Raw genomic sequence first — 20,118 nt, 5'->3', positions numbered from 1 at the left:
CACAGAGTTTTAAACCCTATTTTCCTACTGCAAGTGCACAACAAAGAAGTAGTACTTAGGGGTCGAATCCCACGAAGACCAAGTTTTACTCTATGGTTCTATTGGTTCAATTTCAAGCTAAGACAATTCAAAGTTGGGTTTGTTTGGTAACAGTAACGCGATTAAAACGGTATAAAAAGGCAATAAGCAAAACACTAGATCAGGGGTAATTCTCGGGAATTTCAGAGATAGCAACTAAACAACTATTCAGGGCATAGATTAAGTACCAGTCTAGAACTCAAACATAAATATAAACTGATCCACTGTCGTGGTATCAATAACTCTATCTGGTCGATTCTGTGCGGAAACGCGGAGCACATGCTCAGACATCCGGAGCACATGCTCGGCGGTCCATAAACCCTAAACTGTCGTTTGAGCCCAGAATCGCAGACAAGCATTAAAGAACAGGAATGATAAGTTCACAAATCACCTACACATCAACTTTCGCAGGTCTAGGATAATTTGCCCACTAATGTCTTTTCTAGCAACCTATTACACTTTTGATGAATAGATAAACCTAGAATCATAGATTGGGTGATCAAATCAACCTAAGCATTAAGTCTAACAATAGTGAAGACAATCGATTATATAAAGCCCTATTTGTGTTCTGTTGCTAACCCATGAAACCCCTTTTGAAACCCCTAATCTAGCAAATAAAACTACTCAGACATAGAGAAATGAATCATAGCAAAAGATGAGAAATTCAATGACATAAAAATAAAAAGGGTTCAGAGAATGCTTCACAAGGTAGCCGCTCTTCTCCCTCTCACCAAAAACGTCACTCAAAAACAAAAGAAAAGGTATATCTCTCTCTCCTAAAAACTCTAGGTTAAATAGCATACAAGTAGAGAAAAATAAGGAAAGATTCCAAATTCAAATCTCCCTATTAAAAAGCGATCTCAGCCCTCTTTCTCTCACAAAGGATCGCCTAAAATAAGGGGAATTAGGCAGGGAATCGGCGCCTAGATGCTTGCCACGTGTCGTCATGAAACCGTAGAGTTGGGAGCATGTGCTCGGAAATCGGGAGCATGTGCTCCTGGGTCTAAAATCAGCTTTTCTGCTCCAATTCAACTCCTTTCTGCTCCAATTCAACTCCTTTCTGCTCCGATTGCTCCTGCTGTTCCAATCCTTGCTTTTAGCTTCCTAGCCTCTTGTTATAACCTGAAAAGGACTCAAACAACTACAAAACTATCAAATAAACGGGGTCAAAGTGAGTCAAAACCGTAACATATCATATACACAACATAAGTTTGAGCCGAGATCACTCCAGTGTGTTTTTCTTGGCTACAATGCTCAATATAAAGGCTATAGGTGTCTTTACCCTCCTACTGGACGTGTGTATATCAGTCGTCATGTTATCATTGATGAAGCATGTTTTCCCTTCACAGATCGATACAAGGGTTTGGTGACACAACACAAGACTGGTACTCTTGGTGCTTGGCAAGCCGCTGATTCCTCTGCTCCAATCCGCGTTCTACCTACACTTCCTTCTCACGTCACTAATTTTCACCAGGATTCACAGTGGCTTGAATATGTTGTGGAATATCCTCAGGATACTCCCTGTTGTGCTACTCCATCTACCAGTGTCGAACCGGATGTCTCTGCGTCTCCAAGCGCAGCTCCCTCGACGGATCAATCTACGATGACCACTGATGTACTTGGCTCTCCGGGTCAAGTCTCTGCTCCTGACACCACTGCAACGGACATCACTGCTCCGGTTCAATCTGTTCATCCCATGACAACAATGTCTAAGGCTGGTATTCATCATCCAATCCCATGGCATGCTCTTGTGGCCATCAAGACCATTCCATCTCTTCCTCAGACCGTTGCAGAAGCGTTAAACCATGCCGGTTTGAGGCAAGCTATGTTAGATGAACTCAACTCCATATATGAAAATCACACTTGGGACTTGATTCCTGCGGCTGAAGCTATGAATGTACTGGGTTGCCGTTGGGTCTTCACGGTTAAGCTCAATGCTGATGGCACTGTTAACAAGCTGAAAGCTCGTCTTGTGGCCAAAGGCTTCAACCAAGAGGCTGGTGTGGATTTTACTGAGACATATAGTCCTGTTGTGAGGACTTCTACCATTCGGATTGTTCTCTTTGTTGCAACATCAAAGAGTTGGGATATCACTCAGCTGGATGTGAAGAATGCTTTTCTTCACGGTGATTTACAAGAAAGTGTCTATATGGTCCAACCTCCAGGCTTTGAAGACGTGAACAAACCAACTCATATTTGCTCACTCCGGAAGGCTCTTTACGGCTTAAAACAGGCTCCCAGGGCCTGGTTCGACAAATTTAACAACTACCTCCTAGAATTTGGATTTGCGTGCAGCAAAGCTGATCCCTCGTTGTTCACGTATCGTTGGAACAGTGACACACTAGTCCTCTTATTGTATGTGTATGACATACTGTTGACAGGTTCTAATTCTACCCTTTTTAAATCTCCAATTGCTGAACTTAACTCTCGGTTTGCAATGAAGGATTTAGGAAATATTCACTATTTCTTGGGTATACAAGCACAAGCTCTTCCTCATGGGTTGTTTCTTCACCAAGAAAAATATACTGAAGAGATTCTTCATCATGCTAATATGTCAACCTGCAACTCAGTTCACACTCCTCTGCCGTTACGACTTGATCATGTTTTCAAGGATACCAAGCTTTTCTCTGAGCCTTCTTACTTCCGGAGTCTCGCTGGGAAGCTTCAATACTTGACCATTACTCGTCCTGACATCCAATTTGCGGTCAACTTCATCTGTCAACGAATGCACTCTCCCACTGTGTCTGATTTTGGTCTGCTTAAACGTATTATTCGCTACCTTCGTGGTACCTCCAAAATGGGTCTGCATCTGTATTGAAATAGTCTGCTACACCTTGTCTCCTATAGTGACAGTGACTATGTTGGTTGTAAGGATACACGTCGCTCTACGTCTGGGTTCTGTGTTTTATTAGGCAACAATATTGTATCATGGTCTGCAAAGCGCCAACCTACCGTGTCTCGGTCCTCCACCGAAGATGAGTACCGTGCTCTTGCTTCCACGGCTTCTGAACTCACCTTGATTGCTTTGGTTCTGCGAGATCTTGGTATCTCTCAGCCTTACGCTACTCTGCTTCACTGTGATAATCTCTCAACAGTCCATCTCTCTGCAAATCCTGTTCTTCACAACCGTTCCAAACATTTTGATGTTGACTACCATTATGTCCGTGAACAAGTCTCACTCGGTCTCCTTGAGGTTCAACACATTCCAGCCGAACTGCAACTTGCTGATATCTTCACAAAGTCCCTTCCACGACCATTGTTTCAGCGCTTACGACACAAACTGAATGTGTGTCTTCCCCCCACACTCAGTTTGCGGGGGCATGTTAATGTCAAGTCACAAGCCCAACAACAAGTTCAGGTCCAACACCAACAAAAGGCCCAAATCTCACACCAAGGTCAGCGGTTCAAAGTTCCACAAGAGTGCGACAGGACAACGGTTCAGAGCTCCTCACTGAAACTCCTCTGCAACATAAGAAGACAAATGTGCAGGTTACACAAAAGGAACAACATACCAAATCTGCGGACTCTCTGAAAGTTGTACTATCAAACCGTTTTAGTCCCATCTTGTTAGAAGAGAGTGGCTAGATGATTGACAGATGTCATAAGATCCTACAATGTATCAAAGGATCTAGAATGTTATCCTTGTAGTATAAGTATCAACACCTTGTATTACAAAAGTTTTAAGTTTGGAGAAATACAAAGTTTATCTAGTTTCAAACTTCCTTGTTTAATTCACAGCTGAAAGTATAATGTGAAGTTGTGAACCGAGTTTAACGTCTATAGTACATGAGGATTGCTAGAGGCGGTTCTATTTTAGGAAGTGTTCACTCCTATAAGTTTAAAATACTTACGTTTATTTTTCTGGTAAATGTTTCAAGTACCGAACCAAATTAATATATCTCATACAAATTAACTCTTATGGTCTTATAGGTCTTATAATAAAATGTCTAATTCAATAAACTATTGGTAGAATTAATATAAAATAAGAGGGAAAACAATATCTAAAAGTTGAGTACTTAACACAAACACAAAATTATACATTTAGCATGGGACACATACTCTAAATATGTAGTAATAATACAATACATTTATTTTATAGAAGTAATATATAACATAGTATTTATTAGTGTGTATATATATAGTTGAATAGTAAATCAGTATATATAAATTATTAAAAATTAAACTGATAGGAACTAAACTCTAGAAACCTTTTAAATTTTTACCAATCACTGATCTTTATAACTAAAGAAAATATCTTTCAAAAAGATACATACGGCGTATGTTGACATAGTAACTTTAAAAAGAACACGCACGTGTCTTAAGATAGTAATTCAAAAAGAACACGCGCCATAGCGCGCGTCTGTTGACCTAGTAATTCCCTCAAAAGAGAAACATAATCCAAAGCAATACCTCATTACCATTCTTTTTAAAAATAGTCTTTGTTCAAACTTCAAAGTATTGTATTCTTGAAAGAAATATGAGTGAAATAGATAGCATACCTAAATATACAGATTTCTTTACACAACCAATTAATTTGGAGATGATTTGAAATTAAAACTTTGACTGAAAACAGTAGTGAATTTAGGTAAATAGTATTACTGGCAATGCAAAACATGGTGAAACCATAAAAAGTCACATGCACCAAACCATTGCCCTATATATATGTTCATCGTTCTATGGTTTTGAGGTTGTTTTACTTTCACCTTGAATACAAAAAGAAGCAATCTGACCAAACCAAATCACTCACAAAGTCTGAACCTGTTCTTCCTCATTCGCAACGCAAAGGTATCATTATTTTCATTACCTACGTTACTTTGCATTAGTCTTCTTTTTCTTTTGTTCTCATTTGGTTTTGTTCTTATTAGCAACCTGTGTACTTTGATTTTGTTTTCGATTTGTCTTGTTTTACACTCTTCTCCTTCGTGTTGATAAATGGTTTTGCGTGATTCCATTTTACTTATTTCTTTGAACAAGTTTGATATTTAATGAACTTTAAAGTTGGCGCAAAAGCCATTTATTCAAATATCTTTTTCCACATGTGTGCTTGGGGCAAAAGCTATCCCACTTTACTCTGTTTCAGATTTTAGGGTTGTTTCATTTGCTGATCAATCTCTCTATCTTGTAGGATCTTGTGGCACTACTTTGACGAAGAAAATGTTGCAAATGGACAGAAGAATTGGTGAAAACATTCGAGAAGAAGCTAGAAGAGCGAAAGCGATTGCTGTGGAGATGTACAGAACAGGTGATTTCTGTGGAGCCAAAGAGTTTGCTGTAAGGGCACAAAGGCTTAACCCTTCACTCTGTGGTCTTCTCCGTCTAAATGCGGTTCTTGACGTGCGCATGGGTTTCGCCAAGCAAATCAACGGTGAAATTGATTGGTATGCTGTGTTATCGGTTGACCCGACCGCAGATCTTGAAACAATCCAGCAACGTTACCAGAAGCTATCTCTGGACATCATCCTTGATGACTGTGACAACACTGTTTGTAGCATTGATGAAGCCAACATGTTACTGACTGGTTCCTGGAATCATCTGTGCAATGAAGAGGCGAAGCAAGTTTATGACATGAGACGTCAAGAACAGCTACAACTACAGAATCTGAGAAGAGCCTCGGAGGCGTTTTCTAATTCCGTGGATAATAGCACCTTCTGGACATTATGCCGTTCTTGTAACATGAAGTATGAGTTTCCAGGTAGATGCAAAGATCGCAGGGTTATGTGTGTTCATTGTTGCATGCCATTTGACGCTTTGGAGTGTCCTGGACCATCGATGAATCGTTTTACTCCATCGACTTACGAAAAGCAGCAGCAGCTCAGGAGAGCGGGAACGATTCAGGTTCCGAGCTTCACTAACAATCCGGTGGTTCTGTCAGCAGTGCCTGAACCTGTCTTGACATCTCAAAGAACTTTTGATCAAGTAAACAGAGTTGGTCAAGAAACAGTTGAAGCTAGGTTTGAACAACCTCCATCGAGAGTTTCTGGTCCTGTGAACCAGTTAAGGAGAGCTAGTGGAGGAGATAACAAACGAAAGGGACCTCTACTAACAAATGTTCCTCAGTTCAGAAGAATCAGTGAAGACGCAGGGCTCAGAGGTATGATTGAAAAGGGTAAGAGTTTGGTCGAACAGATCACTCTTGGAAGGTTAGTTTCTGCTTCTCAACAAAACAATGTTGCTTCTGCTTCTTCAGCAACAAACATACCTCAAGGCTCCAAGAACTGCATAGCAGCGGAAGGAGTAAAGTGTGAAAGCAAGAACACTAATGTTGTGGTTAAAAAGGAGGAACCTGATGCAGTGTTTGTGATTGTTCCAGATACTGATTTCCACAACTTTGACAATGACCGAACCAAAGCTTCGTTTCGAGAAGGAAACCAGGTATGGGCTGTTTATGATGATAAGGGAATGCCTCGTTTGTATGCAATGGTCCATGGTCTTGTCAGTCAAGAACCATTCAAGATGTGTTATTCTTGGCTGTATAGCAAGAATAATGAGGAACTAGGTCCAATGAAGTGGATTGAATCAGGTTTTTACAAGACCACCGGAAGCTTCTCAATCGGTAAGCAAGAATATTGCGATTTTTTCGACTCATTTTCACATAGAGTCAAGTGGGAAAAAGGTGCCAACGGGTTTGTGCACATCTATCCGAATAAAGGTGATTTTTGGGCTCTCTATACAAACTGGTCACCATCTTGGAACAGTTCAACTCCTGAAGAAGTTGTGAACAATTATCAATTAGTTGAAGTGCTTCATGATTTCGAGGAAGGAGTAGGTTTACCGGTTGTGCCGCTAGTCAAAGTCTCTGGATACAAAGCTGTGTTTCGTCGCCATCCATATCAGTGGACAATCCCAAAGTGTGAACTGTTTAGGCTATCCCATCAGGTGGATTCTCATTTTCTTACAAGTGAAGATGGTGAGAATGTTCCTGTAGGTTTCTTGGAACTTGATCCTGCACATTTGACACCAGAGCTTCTCAATGTTGTCACTAAGGAGGAGATGAGAGGATTGGAGAATGTGGCTTTCAAGAAACCAAAGGAGGAGGCTGATGGGGGCGAAGCAAAAAAGAAGCTTGGAATGATGAGAAAACTGGAGACTGTGGTCAAGAAACCAAAGGAGGAAGTTGATGATGGTGTGGGGAGTTCGAGCAATGCTGCAAATGATGGGGAAACTACAAAAGTGAAGCTTGAATTGGAAGGCGACAAAGAGGAGAAGCTTTAGATGCAAGAGATCAATTTTCTCAAGAAAACCCTGTTTTGTTTTTTTCTAGACTTGTTTCATTAAAACTACAATAAATCTGAGTTAGTATCAGTGGGATGCTGATTCAATGACTTTTGTTTTTACTTTTCGTTTTTATATTTGGAAGTTGTATCTTGAAACAGGGTTATCTGATTGGAATGAGACTTTGATCTTTTATTATATCATTTTAAGACTTCTATTATATTTGAAAGTTTTCATGTGGTTTGCAATGAGTCTTTGGACATTTAAGGATTCCTCTCAGATTTGTTCTTAGATGTAAAGATTATAAAAACAGAGGGCAGTCTTGTTCTGTCTCCCATTATTAAACTAAGAACGGTCTACAGAGAAAGAGCAGATTCAAGGAATGCTTCAGATACGCACAGGACCAGGTAATGTTGATCCTGGAATGATGATGGGTTCTATTGAAACCAAAAACCAAACGGTCAAAAGAGATTAGTGTTTTGATTATGTAGCAGGTACGTACCAGTGTACCATATGAGTCATTGCCCATAAGGGTACTTCAACAATGGAACAAACGATATGAGGAAGTAGGTTTCAGAAGTATTAAAGCCCTTAGATACTTCATGTGATGAGATTTAACCATTTAATGTGAAGTTTTGGTTCATTCAAATGGTGTTGTGGCCTTTACGTTTTATCAAACTTAAAGAGGACAAACCAATACATCGATTTCAGTTCCACAGCAAAAAGTTTTCATTCTGTTCTGTAAATGATAACTTGAAAGATTTCATTGCCAAGTCCATAAGGAGAAACTGAAAAATAACAACAATACAGCAGTCATCTGGGAGAAGAAAAACCTCAGAAACATGTCCAAAATCGCATTAACTGCTTGCCGATTCCGTTGAGTGTTCACGGACACTCTTGCGCAGGTTTCTCTTTTCAGTCCAATGCTATTCCCGGAATTGGTGGAAGCAGCCCATCTTTCAATTGTCAACTGGAGAACCATGGTAATCCAGACTCTAGGCATTTTTGTCCCTCTGGTAAGGGAACTATAGGTCCCAAGACGAGACGCCATAAATCAAGAATGATTGTTACCAACATAGCAGCACCCAAAGCATCAACAGCCACTCGGGATAAATCCCATTCGTTACTTGATTTCTCATCCATCCTGCAAACCCCCACCAATTAATAGAATGCATAAGAAAACACAAAGACATTTAAGTAAGAAAAATGATGAAACTTAGGAAGACAATATATAACATTAAAGATCATGAAAGGCCAAGAAGTCGAGAGATGAAAACATATCACAGAGATGGCACAATGGTTGAAAGAATTTCTCAAGGCAGTTAAGAAAGAAGGGTCATGGTTCTCCATATAAGTCACTAATTCCTTTATGATACCCTACAGATAATGCAAACCTCAGTTTTGATATGCAAAAGTCATGATGCTGAAAAGATTCACCGTTTCTATAAGATCAGGAAATTCGTAATAAAGAAACTACTCGGTAATAAAGAAAACTATGGCTTGAGGCTGTTCTTTACCTGAAGAACATTGGGAAGCTCACAAGGAAGTAAATGGCATAGAACAAACATCCAACTCTGTACATGGCACTTCGGTCCACAAACTCGTAGTAAGGAAACTGGACACGTTGAAAACAACCAAACATATGAATGGAAGTGATTAGTTTCCAAACAAGATTCTAGCATGATGAATTAGATAAACATAGCCTTTAAGCAGATTTCAAAAGAAATTTATGCTATTTGATAAAACACAAAGTAAGGTGCCTTGTGGAATTTTTATAGTTACTATCACAGAGATGAAGAAATCAAAACATACATTTGCAATAGCAATAGTCTCCAAGTATGCAATGAAATAAGAAAGCGCCAGTATCCATGCAGCCTCAAAACACCATTTCAGAGAATCTGGTAAATCAGCAATGGAATGTCGTAGCCTTCTAAGAGTCATGTTCGAAGCAACGTGGTAAAAGAGGAAGCAAACATGTGTTAGGAAGAATGTAGTGTGAGGCACCTGTTCAACACAGACACACACACACACACAAAAAAAACCCTGCAATGAGCCCATGGAAACAAGAAAAATACTCGACAGAACACAGTAATCCACTTAATATTGTTGTGCTTACATTATTCATTTTCCATGATGGAAACGTATAGGACGCTCCAAGAACTTTAAAGAAATAGTGTGTCCAAAAGTAATTTCCCACATAGCTGAAAACAATAATCCAGAGATTTGCCTGTGGTAGTGGAATTAAAGTTCCAATCAATACAACTACAAGATGAAGAATCATGAGAATGAAAACTCTCACCACTAACCTTGATCAAACTAAAATCAAAAGTATCATCTCAAACTTAAATTTAAATCAACAAAGAGTTTGAAACTATATTGCACATAGAAGAAAGAAAAAGAAAAAAAAAAAGCTTGCCTTAACCCAATAACGGTCCTTCCAGCATAAACTTCTGTCAGCCTGAGAAGGAAAAAAATGCATATATATTGAGTGAAGAGGAACAGAGGTATCCTTTCAATTGTACTCAAGTAGATGATTATGGCCATAGACAAGTGAAAGCAAAGCTCACAGTGAAAGCAAAGTTCTCAACAAGTAAACAAAGTCAACACAGCTAAACATATAAGATATCTGCAATTTTTAATCAAGCAAGTACAATAACACTGTTCTGGTATCTTCAACCTATACTGGTAAAAGTAGCATCAACACAAGTCCAAGGTGAAATGGTGACAGAGTTGTTAAAAGTAGAGAAACCTTTCCAATGAGTAACATTGGTATGAGGAAAGCAGGAACAGCTGAAACCAAGGCCAGAAGCAGATACTCCAACTCCGTGAATGTCTATACACAAAGCAATCAAAATCTTCAGATCTCTTTAAAGAAATGGCGATTGAACACAAAACTAAAGAAGAGAGACCTCGTAAAGCTTGTAAGGAACAACGATCCCTAAACAGAGAGTGAGCCAGAAGGGAGTGTAGAAGAGGAAGAAGAGTTCCCCCCATCTCTTACTCGGATTCGCTGCCAGCCACAAGCTCGGCGGCGGTGATGAACTTCCTATATCAATCAATCAGGTGAAAAAGGTTACCAGAGAGATTCGAATCAGAAGAAGAGAAGAGAGAGACATCCGTCGGCGTTAGATTTTTCTTTTTTGTTACCTGATGATGACATAATCGTTCTCGCTCGCTGGCTCCGATGTTGACTTTTGAGTGTGTGTGAGAGAGAAGAGAGAGATGATGATGATGATGATGATGATGGGGTACTACGAGCGACCCACCAAAAGATCTGAATCAAGGTCACGTGGCAGCTGCACGCTTTTGTGATCCCTTCATATATTTTAACGTTAATTTATGACATCACCGGCTTTTATATCATACTCCGTAAGCCAAATCCAGTTTTTTCAAATGATGATACTTTATAGTTTTTTTTTTATATACTTTTACATCTCATCAATTTTTTTTTGTTTTTTTTGTTTTGGGTATATATATGTTAAAAAAAATAGATGAATTTTGGTAAATACAAGAGGCTTAATTGCAAAAAGAAAATAAAAGAAAAGAAAAAAGTTGTTGTGAAATCGTAAAATAATTGGAGTATTTATTTATAACCTATATCGTGGTATCATGTAAAATAATGTTGTTAGGACCTATTATTTGCATTCTCGGACCTATTATTCTAAAGTACCATTAGAAAGTATTTTTAATAAAAGAAAGGGAAGAACCAAGATCCATAATACGAAAACCAAAATCAGAATGAGGAAGAAAAAGATATCGTGATGTAAGTCTATTATTCCTTGCATTATAGGTGTAGCTAGAGACGATTCAAGAGGATCCAGCTAGGCTGAAAGCGGAGGATTCTTTCGCCCGCGCGTACATATTCTATTGAGCGTATACGATCATTGAGCCGGTCACTGCCCTCAACCCTACTACGAGGATATAGGGGATAGCACAGAAGGATACTATCTATCTCCTGGATAAAATAATATATTGTATTTGCTTCAAACACATACCAATTCAATTATATACTATTATGTACTAAACTAATATCATTCATTTATATACGATTAATTTTGTCTATTTTCTGATTAATTAAAGGGAAAGTTGCACTCTCACACACTTTATAACAAAACACTAGGATTTTAACCCATGGTTATCAATTTAATTTTATAGTATTTTTTTATTTAACCCAAGTGACACAACTTATGTTTTATTTAATTATCAAAATTATGAATATTTTTTTGGTAATGTAGAAGAAAAAATCAGTTTCATTTTCTTAAATATAATATTTTGAAGTCGAGATTTTAATTTAAATCTGAAATAAATTTTGTAGAATATTAGATTTTTTTCTTTATGTTTTTAGAAAAAAATTGATAGATTTTAATTTTGAAGACAAACATAAATTTATTGTAGATATATTTAGGAATGCTATGTTAAATATAAAGATTATATAAATGTAACCCCAAATTAATTTAGGTAAATAAGAATCAATTAATAGAGATATTTTATGAACTGATTTTGTTTGCGATTTTATAACCATACTAGATTTTACCCTGTGGTACACCACGAGTCTATTATTTTGTTGATATGATACTGTAAAATGGTTTAGAGGTCCTTGTAGTCGATGGTGAATTGCATATATATACTGTTAGCGGTTGTAGGTAGGGTTTTGTACAAACTCTTGATTCGCAAGTTAAATACGGGCCCAAAATATTCGGCAATCTTAAGGAGTATTCGGATAATTGAATCGGTTATAATTTTAGTTAAAAACCCGACCCAAAGTTGGTAAAAAGTGATGGCATCCTATTGTACTCCAAAAATGTATTATGAACTCTATATGTGGATATACTTGTTTGGTTACAAATATAGTAAGGCAATTTTAAAAATATATATCCGTTTATAAAAATTCAAATCACATCATATGCTGAAAAAAAGTTAAAAATTTATAAACTTTATGTATTAAATAGTAATTAAAATAATGAAATATAAAATTAAATAAAAGTGAAAAAATAATTATATTTTAATCTAACATATTGATTTAAATTAGGTAGATAGATTTTAGGAAGTTAATATTATCAAATAAGGAAATAATGTGTTTGGTTGTAAGAATTGTAGAGAATTTAGCGGGGACTTGTTTGGATACAAAGATAAGAGAGGGTGACACAAAAATGTACTCCAAAAATGATAAGATAGATTTTAGTTATATTTTATAAAAAATTTTAGAGATTAACTTTGTAATTTATTATAGCTAAAAGAGTAGATTGGGAAATGTATTTCAAAATGTTAAAATATAGATATACTCCAAATGGAAAAAGGGTAAAAGTTGGAATGTGTAAATGTAATTTTGAATTTCTGTGAGTAAAATGTAAATATATGAAAAGTTGAAAATGATATCCTACTATTGTACAAGTGTGGACAAAAGCCCTAGTGGCAAAACGTCAACCTCTCCCAGAAGGCCAGAACCCCACCAACCACTGCGTCTGTGACATTCTCTAAACATCATTTTGCACTCAAGAGAAGAGACAAAAGACTAAATTAATTTCATGGCTCAAATCACTGCGACCTCTCTTCTTCCTCAGCCTTCTTCCTCCTCTGCTCTCCCTTCCCGTATTCCCCACTATGCCTATGGTCTCTCTCTCTCTGCTCTCAAACATTTATTCTTGATTTAAGACTTTGTGTACTAATACCATTCTAGAATTTCAAACCATAGATAAAATAATATTTGATTGTTTATCGCAGCTTCAGGTCCCTTCAGATGTCAGAATGTAGCTTTCCCGAGAACCACTTCACTAGCTCCAGAGGTACGTACCCTCTTTATCTATGGCGTTTGAAATCCTCTTTTGCTAATTCTGAAATGTTTGTTAAAAATGGCTCATTTTGGTAACTGCAGCTTAACCGCAATGTCGTTGTTAGCAATCAAGTCACCGCTTCCCGCAGCTGCAAGAATCAAGGTGAGTTTAGTTCTACTCTATTAATTAGAAACACTTTTAGCAAATTAGTATTGTATTGTCTCTGTGTGTAACTTTCGAATCATCAAAAAGATTATCTTGTATCTACATAGTTGCCAGTTGCCACTAAGATATATAACAGTAAGTTTTATTTTAATTTGTAGCTATTCGAGCTGTTCTATCTGGTGATGGAAATGGTGTGGTGGTTACTGATGCAAAGGGTGTTGGGCTTCGTGGGAAACTCAACAAAGTTGTTCTAGCCTACAGTGGAGGTTTAGACACTTCTGTCATTGTGCCTTGGCTCAAGTATGCTTCTTTTCTTTTCTTTCTCTGGAGCTCTAACATGAATTACTTTAATAAAATTATAAGACTTGGCTATGGTTTGTGACTTTGTGTGTTGTACTAGTCAAGTAATAAAGATAGAGATCTGAAAACCTTGTATCAGTAGCTAGCTCTAGGCTGTGGATTTCCCTGTTTTTAGATGCTTTGAGCGATGAATTTTGTTTCATGATGTTTACATATCCGTTAACATCTGTGGGCTTACTTTGGACTCTTTGCATTTCCCATGTTTTCAGGGAGAATTATGGCTGTGAAGTTGTGTGCTTTACTGCAGATGTTGGTCAGGTACATCACAAACTGTGCCAATTATTTGACTCTTGAAAATTTGTGTCCTTTTTCTCTTATGTTTGTACTGTAGTTTAGTATCTTCTTTACCTGTTCTAAATGTTTTTTTATCTGCAGGGCTTAAAAGAATTGGAGGGTTTAGAACAAAAGGCCAAGGCCAGTGGTGCTTCTCAGTTGGTCGTTAAGGATCTAACAGAAGAGTTTGTGAAAGATTACATATTCCCTTGTCTTCGAGCTGGTGCCATCTATGAGCGAAAATACTTGCTTGGTACCTCCATGGCGCGTCCTGTTATTGCAAAGGTACCATTTTTGAGAAATTGTCCCTGCAGATAGATGAAGGAATCACATAGTTAAGCCTCCGAGATCTTTAGTGTTCTTAATGAATAACAAAGCTTCTATATGATATAGGCTATGGTTGATGTAGCAGCCGAAGTTGGAGCTGATGCGGTTGCACATGGGTGTACTGGCAAAGGCAATGACCAGGTAAGCTGCGGAAATGTTGTGCTAAAAGCCTTTACATTGTTAAGGCTTCTTATATTGGTTTTAATGTTTAATTCAGGTTCGCTTTGAACTCACCTTCTTCTCATTAAACCCGGAACTTAAAGTTGTGGCGCCATGGAGAGAATGGGAAATCCAAGGCAGAGAAGATGCTATCGAGTATGCGAAGAAGCATAACGTTCCTGTTCCCGTGACAAAGAAATCCATTTACAGCCGAGACAGGAACCTGTGGCACCTCAGTCATGAGGTAACAACACTAATCAGGTTTTTACATTTTTCAATTCATAACAAAGTTGTGTCCTGCTTTCTGAAATCCGATATCTTCTTGATTGTAAGGGAGATATATTGGAAGATCCTGCAAATGAGCCAAAGAAAGATATGTACATGATAAGTGTAGACCCTGAAGATGCTCCTGATGAGCCTGAGTACATCGAGATAGGGATAGAATCAGGGATCCCGGTCTCTCTCAACGGGAAGACTCTCTCTCCAGCCACACTTCTCTCCGAACTAAACAAAATAGGCGGAAAACACGGAATAGGCCGCATTGACATGGTAGAGAACCGTCTAGTTGGAATGAAATCTCGTGGAGTGTATGAAACACCAGGAGGCACAGTTCTATTCAAAGCTTGCCAAGAACTAGAATCACTAACATTGGACAGAGAGACAATTCAGGTTAAAGACTCGTTAGCACTCAAATATGCAGAGATGGTTTACGCGGGAAGATGGTTTGACCCATTGAGAGAATCAATGGACGCCTTCATGGAGAAGATAACGGAGAAGACAACAGGGTCGGTTAGATTGAAGCTGTACAAAGGGAGTGTGACAGTGACGGCGCGACAGAGTCCGTTTAGTCTGTATAGACAGGATATATCATCGTTTGAAGGGAGTGAGATTTACAACCAAGCGGATGCAGCTGGATTCATTCGGTTATATGGTCTTCCTATGAGAGTTAGAGCCATGCTTGACAAGGGAATCTAAATGTGTTCTATATTCTCTTCGTCTTGTTGATGATTTGTGTTTTGCATTTTTGCGATTATTTAGTTTTTTTCAAGGCTTTTGAATTCAGACTTGAGGGTTTCTCTATACAAGAAAATCTATTGGTTTCTTTTGTTTTTAATGGTAAAGTATTGATTTTTATGTAATTGTATGAAAAATGTGCGATATAGATGTAGAAGAAAGACTCGTTTTCAAAGTTGGGTGTATCATCACCAACCCCTGGGGGTTGGTCGAGGCCTCGAGGGGCAGGGCCTTGCAGTTGTTGGCACAGTGGAGGGTAATATCGTAAAAAGAGTAGACTAAACATTGGAAGCATCGAATCCTCTATACACGCACTTCAAAGAGAGAACCCACCACCAGACCAAATCTAATTCCTCTGTAAGAGACGAACGAACATGGCGACGAGTAGTGCGGCTTCTTCTGTAGATATGGAAGACATTCAGACCGTTGATCTCATGTCTGAGCTTCTTCGCCGTATGAAATGTGCTTCTAAGCCTGACAAACGTCTCGTCTTCATCGGTAAACTTATCACTTTCGATCTCTGAAAGTTTTCACTCAATTGTCACTTCGGTGGTGTGATCTATGTGAATTGCGTAGTGAAAGTTTCGATTTTTATCTGTTCTAGTATGTAAAATTTGCATTTTTTTTGCTGCTATCGCTAATCCTTTATCTGATGATCATAGTGAATTTAGCTCAGATTCTTGTTTAACCCCAAAGATAGATGAACAAAGAATGTGAATTTACCTGTTTCATGTCTGTGCTCTAGGCTTATCTATGGTTTGCATTGGCAGGTCCACCTGGTTCAGGAAAAGGTACACAGTCTCCGGTCATAAAGGATGAGTTTTGCTTGTGCCATTTGTCTACCGGTGACATGCTTCGAGCTGCTGTTGCTGCTAAGTCCCCTCTTGGTGTTAAGGCCAAGGAGGCAATGGACAAGGTAACAGAAAAAAACACAAACTTGGTTTGTTTCTGTTAAGCTTTCATGTATTTAGTTTTGAATCGTAACTTTATGTCCAGGGAGAGCTTGTTTCTGATGACTTGGTTGTTGGTATCATGGATGAAGCAATGAACAGACCCAAATGTCAGAAAGGTTTCATTCTTGATGGGTTCCCTAGGACCGTGACCCAAGCTCAGAAGGTTTCTGATTCTTTTCTGTGCTTGGTCCTTTGTGTATCTGCTCTGGTTAATGTTCTTCTGACCTTGTTTTATAAAATCATGTAGCTTGATGAGATGCTTAACAGAAGGGGAGCTCAGATTGATAAGGTGCTTAATTTTGCGATCGATGATTCTGTTCTGGAAGAAAGAATTACTGGAAGGTGGATTCACCCTTCGAGTGGAAGAAGCTATCATACTAAATTCGCTCCTCCTAAAGTTCCCGGAGTTGATGATGTAAGGAAACTATCTCATCTCATTCCTAATATTGGACTAGCAAATCGGATCTGTGAATATTGATCTCTGTATCAACTTGATTGTTGTCAGGTTACTGGAGAGCCATTGATTCAACGTAAAGATGACAATGCAGATGTTCTTAGGTCAAGGCTAGATGCATTCCATAAGCAGACACAACCGGTAAGTTTCCCCTTAAAGCATTTGAGCTTGAGTGAGGAGGAGTATTGGAGATTTTGATTGTTGTTGTTGTTGTTGTTGTTGCAGGTAATTGACTACTACGCAAAGAAGGGTAATCTGGTTAACATACCAGCAGAGAAGGCCCCGGAAGAGGTTACGAAAGTGGTGAAGAAGGTTGTGTCTACATGAAAACTGAAATGAGTTTGAGAATTGAGATCTCTCTTTTTTTCTCTCTTAAATAACTCTCCTGAGGTTTTTGTTTCCCATCCCGAATGTCTTTTGTCTTAAGAGCAACATTTGCTGCAGTTTTGTGCAGTGTTTCACTAAGGTTTATTGTTTGCGACTGGCAATGTCAGGTGAGAAAAGGAAAAAAAAAATGACAGATATGTTGGAACATTGAAAACATTAGAATGTGATATGAACTTCATGATATGGTATTAATACTAAAACTTTGAATAAATTTCAGTTATTCTACTAAACACCTAGTAGCACAGGAACCATTATGCAGCCTCACAATACATAGTTACAGTTTTTGTTTTTCTAAAACCCTGGTCCATTAAGTATTGTGATGTGTGTTTTCTACTTACTAGACAAAAGCTTAACAAAAACAAACCAAGTTTGTGTTTTTTTCTGTTAAGCTTTCATGTGTTAAGCTTTCATGTATAATGCCAAACCAATTATGGAAAATCGAAATTAAATAAGGTAAGATATTATAGTTTCTTTTTTCATTAAAACATTTTAAACTTGTAATTAAAAAGGAAAATAAAAATTGATGTTGTTCACATATTTAGGGAAATATATATTTTCATACTCGATTTTCCTAATTTATTTTTTTTTTTTAATTTTTTTTTATTAAATGTTTTAGTTACAATGGCATATGATGTAAATATTGCCCAACTTCAAGCCTTCTTGTGAAAAATGCTGTAAAAATAATAATATAGATAACCTAACACATTAAATTTTATGTCTTTGTTTGCAAAAAAAAAAAAAAAAAAAAAAAATTATGTCTCTATGGTTAGCCAATTTCGACTGAGTACTGCAACAAGATTTCTGAAGGCACATGCGAAGAAAACGAAGATCATGAAAAACCGATTGGCAGTCTTAGGAAAACTTGAATTGAAGTCTGAACTAATATTTTTATTAGATTAAAAAACTTATTATATAAAGTTGGGTTTTCAAATTAGCAATTAACATGATCATAACGTATGTTAAGTATACTGATGAGATGTTGACACGTGTCAAAATTATTATTTTTCAAAACATCTAATTAAGAAAATAATATTAAATCTAAATAAAATTTACTTGTTTATATCTATAAAAAAATTTCTAAATCAAAAAAGAAAATTAACAAAACTAATCTATTTTCCACTGTATGCTACTTATATTATATGTGCTTTCTCAATAAGATTTTGACATGTATAAACAAAAGAGTAATTCACTAAGCATGTATATTATTATTAATAAATATTAGTGAACAATAAATTTTTAAAAATAACATAAGTTATGTCAAAAGAATTATTGTTTTTGAAACATAAGTTATGTCAACAGCTAATTAAGAAAATAACTTTATATCTACATAACATTACATGTTTATATCGAAAGACCGAAAGCTTTGTTCATTGATTTTTTTTTCTGATATAATTTTGCCGATATATTGCGTGGGTCTTTGATTCGTGCGGGTTTTTTAATGGAAGCTATAATATGCAATGAAATGAAATCGAAGTATATAATGCGCGCTAATTTAGTTGAGGATGTAGACACTGATGGAGGTTCCAAAAGTGACTCTACAATTAGTAGCATTATAAGTTTGGAAGATAAGTCGGTGGTTGATGTTTCTGGTCAAAATTTAGAGTTTTCTTTTCTAAATAATGTTGATGATCCCGGTACTGAAACAAGAGCTGCTTGATCGAGTATTTGAGAAGCGGTTTCAAATTTGGGAAGTTGGAACGGTATACCATTTTAAAATTGGTTTCTAACCGGATTTATGTAATTTTCTATCGGATTAGGTTCGTAACCGTTTAAATAAGGTATATGGAGAAATATATGAGAACTTTTGATTCTGGTAAAAATAAGTTGAGAATTAATGATTCGAGAATATTTGAGACGAGGTCATAACTTTAAGTTGTTTTGGTATAATTGGATTCTTCTGAAGAGTAAATAGGTCGTTGATCCTTAAGGTGATTATGACATATGTCATGTTTTGGATTGTAGATAAAGTTTCTATTTTGTATATATGAAATATCTAAGACTTATATATACCATCATGATTATAATTTTCAATTTTTTATTTTATTTTATTATATTCTATTAAATTTCTTTTAATTTCTCAACTTTTATTGGGTTAGTCATAAAATCATTGTAATCGAGTAGATAATTTTCACCAGTTGTTCATCCAATATCTTTGGAGTAAAAAAAACTTCATGGTTAAAGAAATTATGTCACAAAACAATTTTAGTAATTATAAGAACTATAATTATGTCAAAATGAAAGTAAAGCAAAATAAAATTTGTTTAATTTGTTTAGAAGACATTTTATAGATGGGGATAAAGAGCATACTTTAACAATAACATAATTTTGGGTGTAAGAACATATTTTAATGGTAAATTATAGAGTAAAATTGTATGTGGTTACTTATTAGATGTTGCTTTGATGAATTTGTTGTATGTAAAATATTTTGTGAATAAGTTGTGAAACGTTATTGAAATTTGACAATAATAATATTTGTAATGATGAATATTTGGCGAAAGTTTTAGTGGGATATAATTTAGCTTTAAATTATTGTAATAATTGTTATAATATATTAATATATATATATATATATAAATAAGTGTATGAAGGTAAATACAAATATTCTCTAACATAAATTATTTATAAATTTATTTTAAGAAATAAATTTTCTTTATATATTTTTAAAACACTGTTTAAGGTTTAGGATTTATTTTTTCAATAATTTGTAAATTCGCACATCGTGCGGGCCCTTATCTAATTCATTTATAATAACTGTTTTAGTATGACATTTCAAATTGTATGAAGTGGTATTATAAGGTTTGAGAACCCCAAAAACATTATTTATTTATTTAGTTAGTTTTATAACTTATTTAAAGAAAAAAGGATAATTTAATAACAAAACCAGATTGCTTGTAATATCACACACAAATTATTTTAACATAAAATATCTTTGAAAGTTGTTACTCTTTTGCTAGAAAGGTTACCA

General features: G+C 36.5%; 4 protein-coding genes across 5 annotated transcripts; 3 read left to right on the top strand and 1 right to left on the bottom strand.

The window, feature by feature from the left end:
- The first annotated feature begins 4,693 nt into the window (after window positions 1–4,693).
- On the top strand, window positions 4,694–7,510 carry LOC104763344 (uncharacterized). Its single transcript, XM_087498613.1, has 2 exons — window positions 4,694–4,863; window positions 5,204–7,510. Exons 1-2 carry the CDS (start codon window positions 4,755–4,757, stop codon window positions 7,288–7,290), a joined length of 2,196 nt encoding a protein of 731 aa, XP_087354739.1. The 5' UTR covers window positions 4,694–4,754; the 3' UTR covers window positions 7,291–7,510.
- A 465-nt stretch (window positions 7,511–7,975) lies between these two features.
- LOC104761032 (cycloeucalenol cycloisomerase) lies at window positions 7,976–11,181 on the bottom strand. 2 transcript variants are annotated; one of them, XM_087497546.1, is made up of 8 exons: window positions 10,438–11,181; window positions 10,200–10,336; window positions 10,040–10,123; window positions 9,707–9,748; window positions 9,407–9,517; window positions 9,103–9,294; window positions 8,808–8,905; window positions 7,976–8,667 (listed from the first exon to the last, which is right to left on the bottom strand). In XM_087497546.1, exons 1-8 carry the CDS (start codon window positions 10,448–10,450, stop codon window positions 8,658–8,660), a joined length of 687 nt encoding a protein of 228 aa, XP_087353672.1. In that variant the 5' UTR covers window positions 10,451–11,181; the 3' UTR covers window positions 7,976–8,657. The 2 variants fall into 2 exon arrangements, with proteins under 2 accessions (XP_087353672.1, XP_010482351.1); XM_010484049.3 differs by having other exon boundaries at window positions 7,976–8,434; window positions 10,438–10,613.
- Window positions 11,182–12,671: 1,490 nt separating this feature from the next.
- On the top strand, window positions 12,672–15,484 carry LOC104761031 (argininosuccinate synthase, chloroplastic-like). The gene is made up of 9 exons (XM_010484048.3): window positions 12,672–12,900; window positions 13,012–13,073; window positions 13,163–13,223; window positions 13,385–13,526; window positions 13,796–13,844; window positions 13,962–14,144; window positions 14,253–14,327; window positions 14,404–14,589; window positions 14,679–15,484. The coding sequence occupies exons 1-9, from the start codon at window positions 12,816–12,818 to the stop codon at window positions 15,318–15,320; spliced, it is 1,485 nt and encodes a 494-aa protein (XP_010482350.1). The 5' UTR covers window positions 12,672–12,815; the 3' UTR covers window positions 15,321–15,484.
- Window positions 15,485–15,510: 26 nt separating this feature from the next.
- Window positions 15,511–17,364, top strand: LOC104761030 (Adenylate kinase family protein). The gene is made up of 6 exons (XM_010484047.3): window positions 15,511–15,857; window positions 16,130–16,275; window positions 16,356–16,475; window positions 16,560–16,727; window positions 16,818–16,907; window positions 16,992–17,364. Exons 1-6 carry the CDS (start codon window positions 15,734–15,736, stop codon window positions 17,091–17,093), a joined length of 750 nt encoding a protein of 249 aa, XP_010482349.1. The 5' UTR covers window positions 15,511–15,733; the 3' UTR covers window positions 17,094–17,364.
- The last annotated feature ends 2,754 nt before the right edge of the window (window positions 17,365–20,118 follow it).

The sequence above is a fragment of the Camelina sativa genome, chromosome 18, assembly GCF_030686135.1.
Source record: "Camelina sativa cultivar CO46 ecotype springtype chromosome 18, ASM3068613v1".
Classification (NCBI taxonomy): Eukaryota; Viridiplantae; Streptophyta; class Magnoliopsida; order Brassicales; family Brassicaceae; genus Camelina; species Camelina sativa.
This window is presented reverse-complemented; position numbering and strand designations above follow the sequence as displayed.

Bases quoted from the DNA above. Each gene is read 5' to 3' on its own strand.
- LOC104763344 (XM_087498613.1), top strand. From the start codon at position 4,755: ATGGTTTTGAGGTTGTTTTACTTTCACCTTGAATACAAAAAGAAGCAA. The intron at 4,864-5,203 runs GTATCATTATTT...TCTATCTTGTAG, and splicing joins TCCTCATTCGCAACGCAAAG to GATCTTGTGGCACTACTTTG.
- LOC104761032 (XM_010484049.3), bottom strand. The intron at 9,295-9,406 runs GTAAGCACAACA...TGTGTTGAACAG, and splicing joins CATCATGGAAAATGAATAAT to GTGCCTCACACTACATTCTT. The intron at 8,435-8,807 runs GTAAAGAACAGC...GGGGGTTTGCAG, and splicing joins AGCTTCCCAATGTTCTTCAG to GATGGATGAGAAATCAAGTA.
- LOC104761031 (XM_010484048.3), top strand. From the start codon at position 12,816: ATGGCTCAAATCACTGCGACCTCTCTTCTTCCTCAGCCTTCTTCCTCC. The intron at 14,328-14,403 runs GTAAGCTGCGGA...TGTTTAATTCAG, and splicing joins CTGGCAAAGGCAATGACCAG to GTTCGCTTTGAACTCACCTT. The intron at 14,590-14,678 runs GTAACAACACTA...CTTGATTGTAAG, and splicing joins TGTGGCACCTCAGTCATGAG to GGAGATATATTGGAAGATCC.
- LOC104761030 (XM_010484047.3), top strand. From the start codon at position 15,734: ATGGCGACGAGTAGTGCGGCTTCTTCTGTAGATATGGAAGACATTCAG. The intron at 16,276-16,355 runs GTAACAGAAAAA...CTTTATGTCCAG, and splicing joins CCAAGGAGGCAATGGACAAG to GGAGAGCTTGTTTCTGATGA. The intron at 16,728-16,817 runs GTAAGGAAACTA...GATTGTTGTCAG, and splicing joins AAGTTCCCGGAGTTGATGAT to GTTACTGGAGAGCCATTGAT.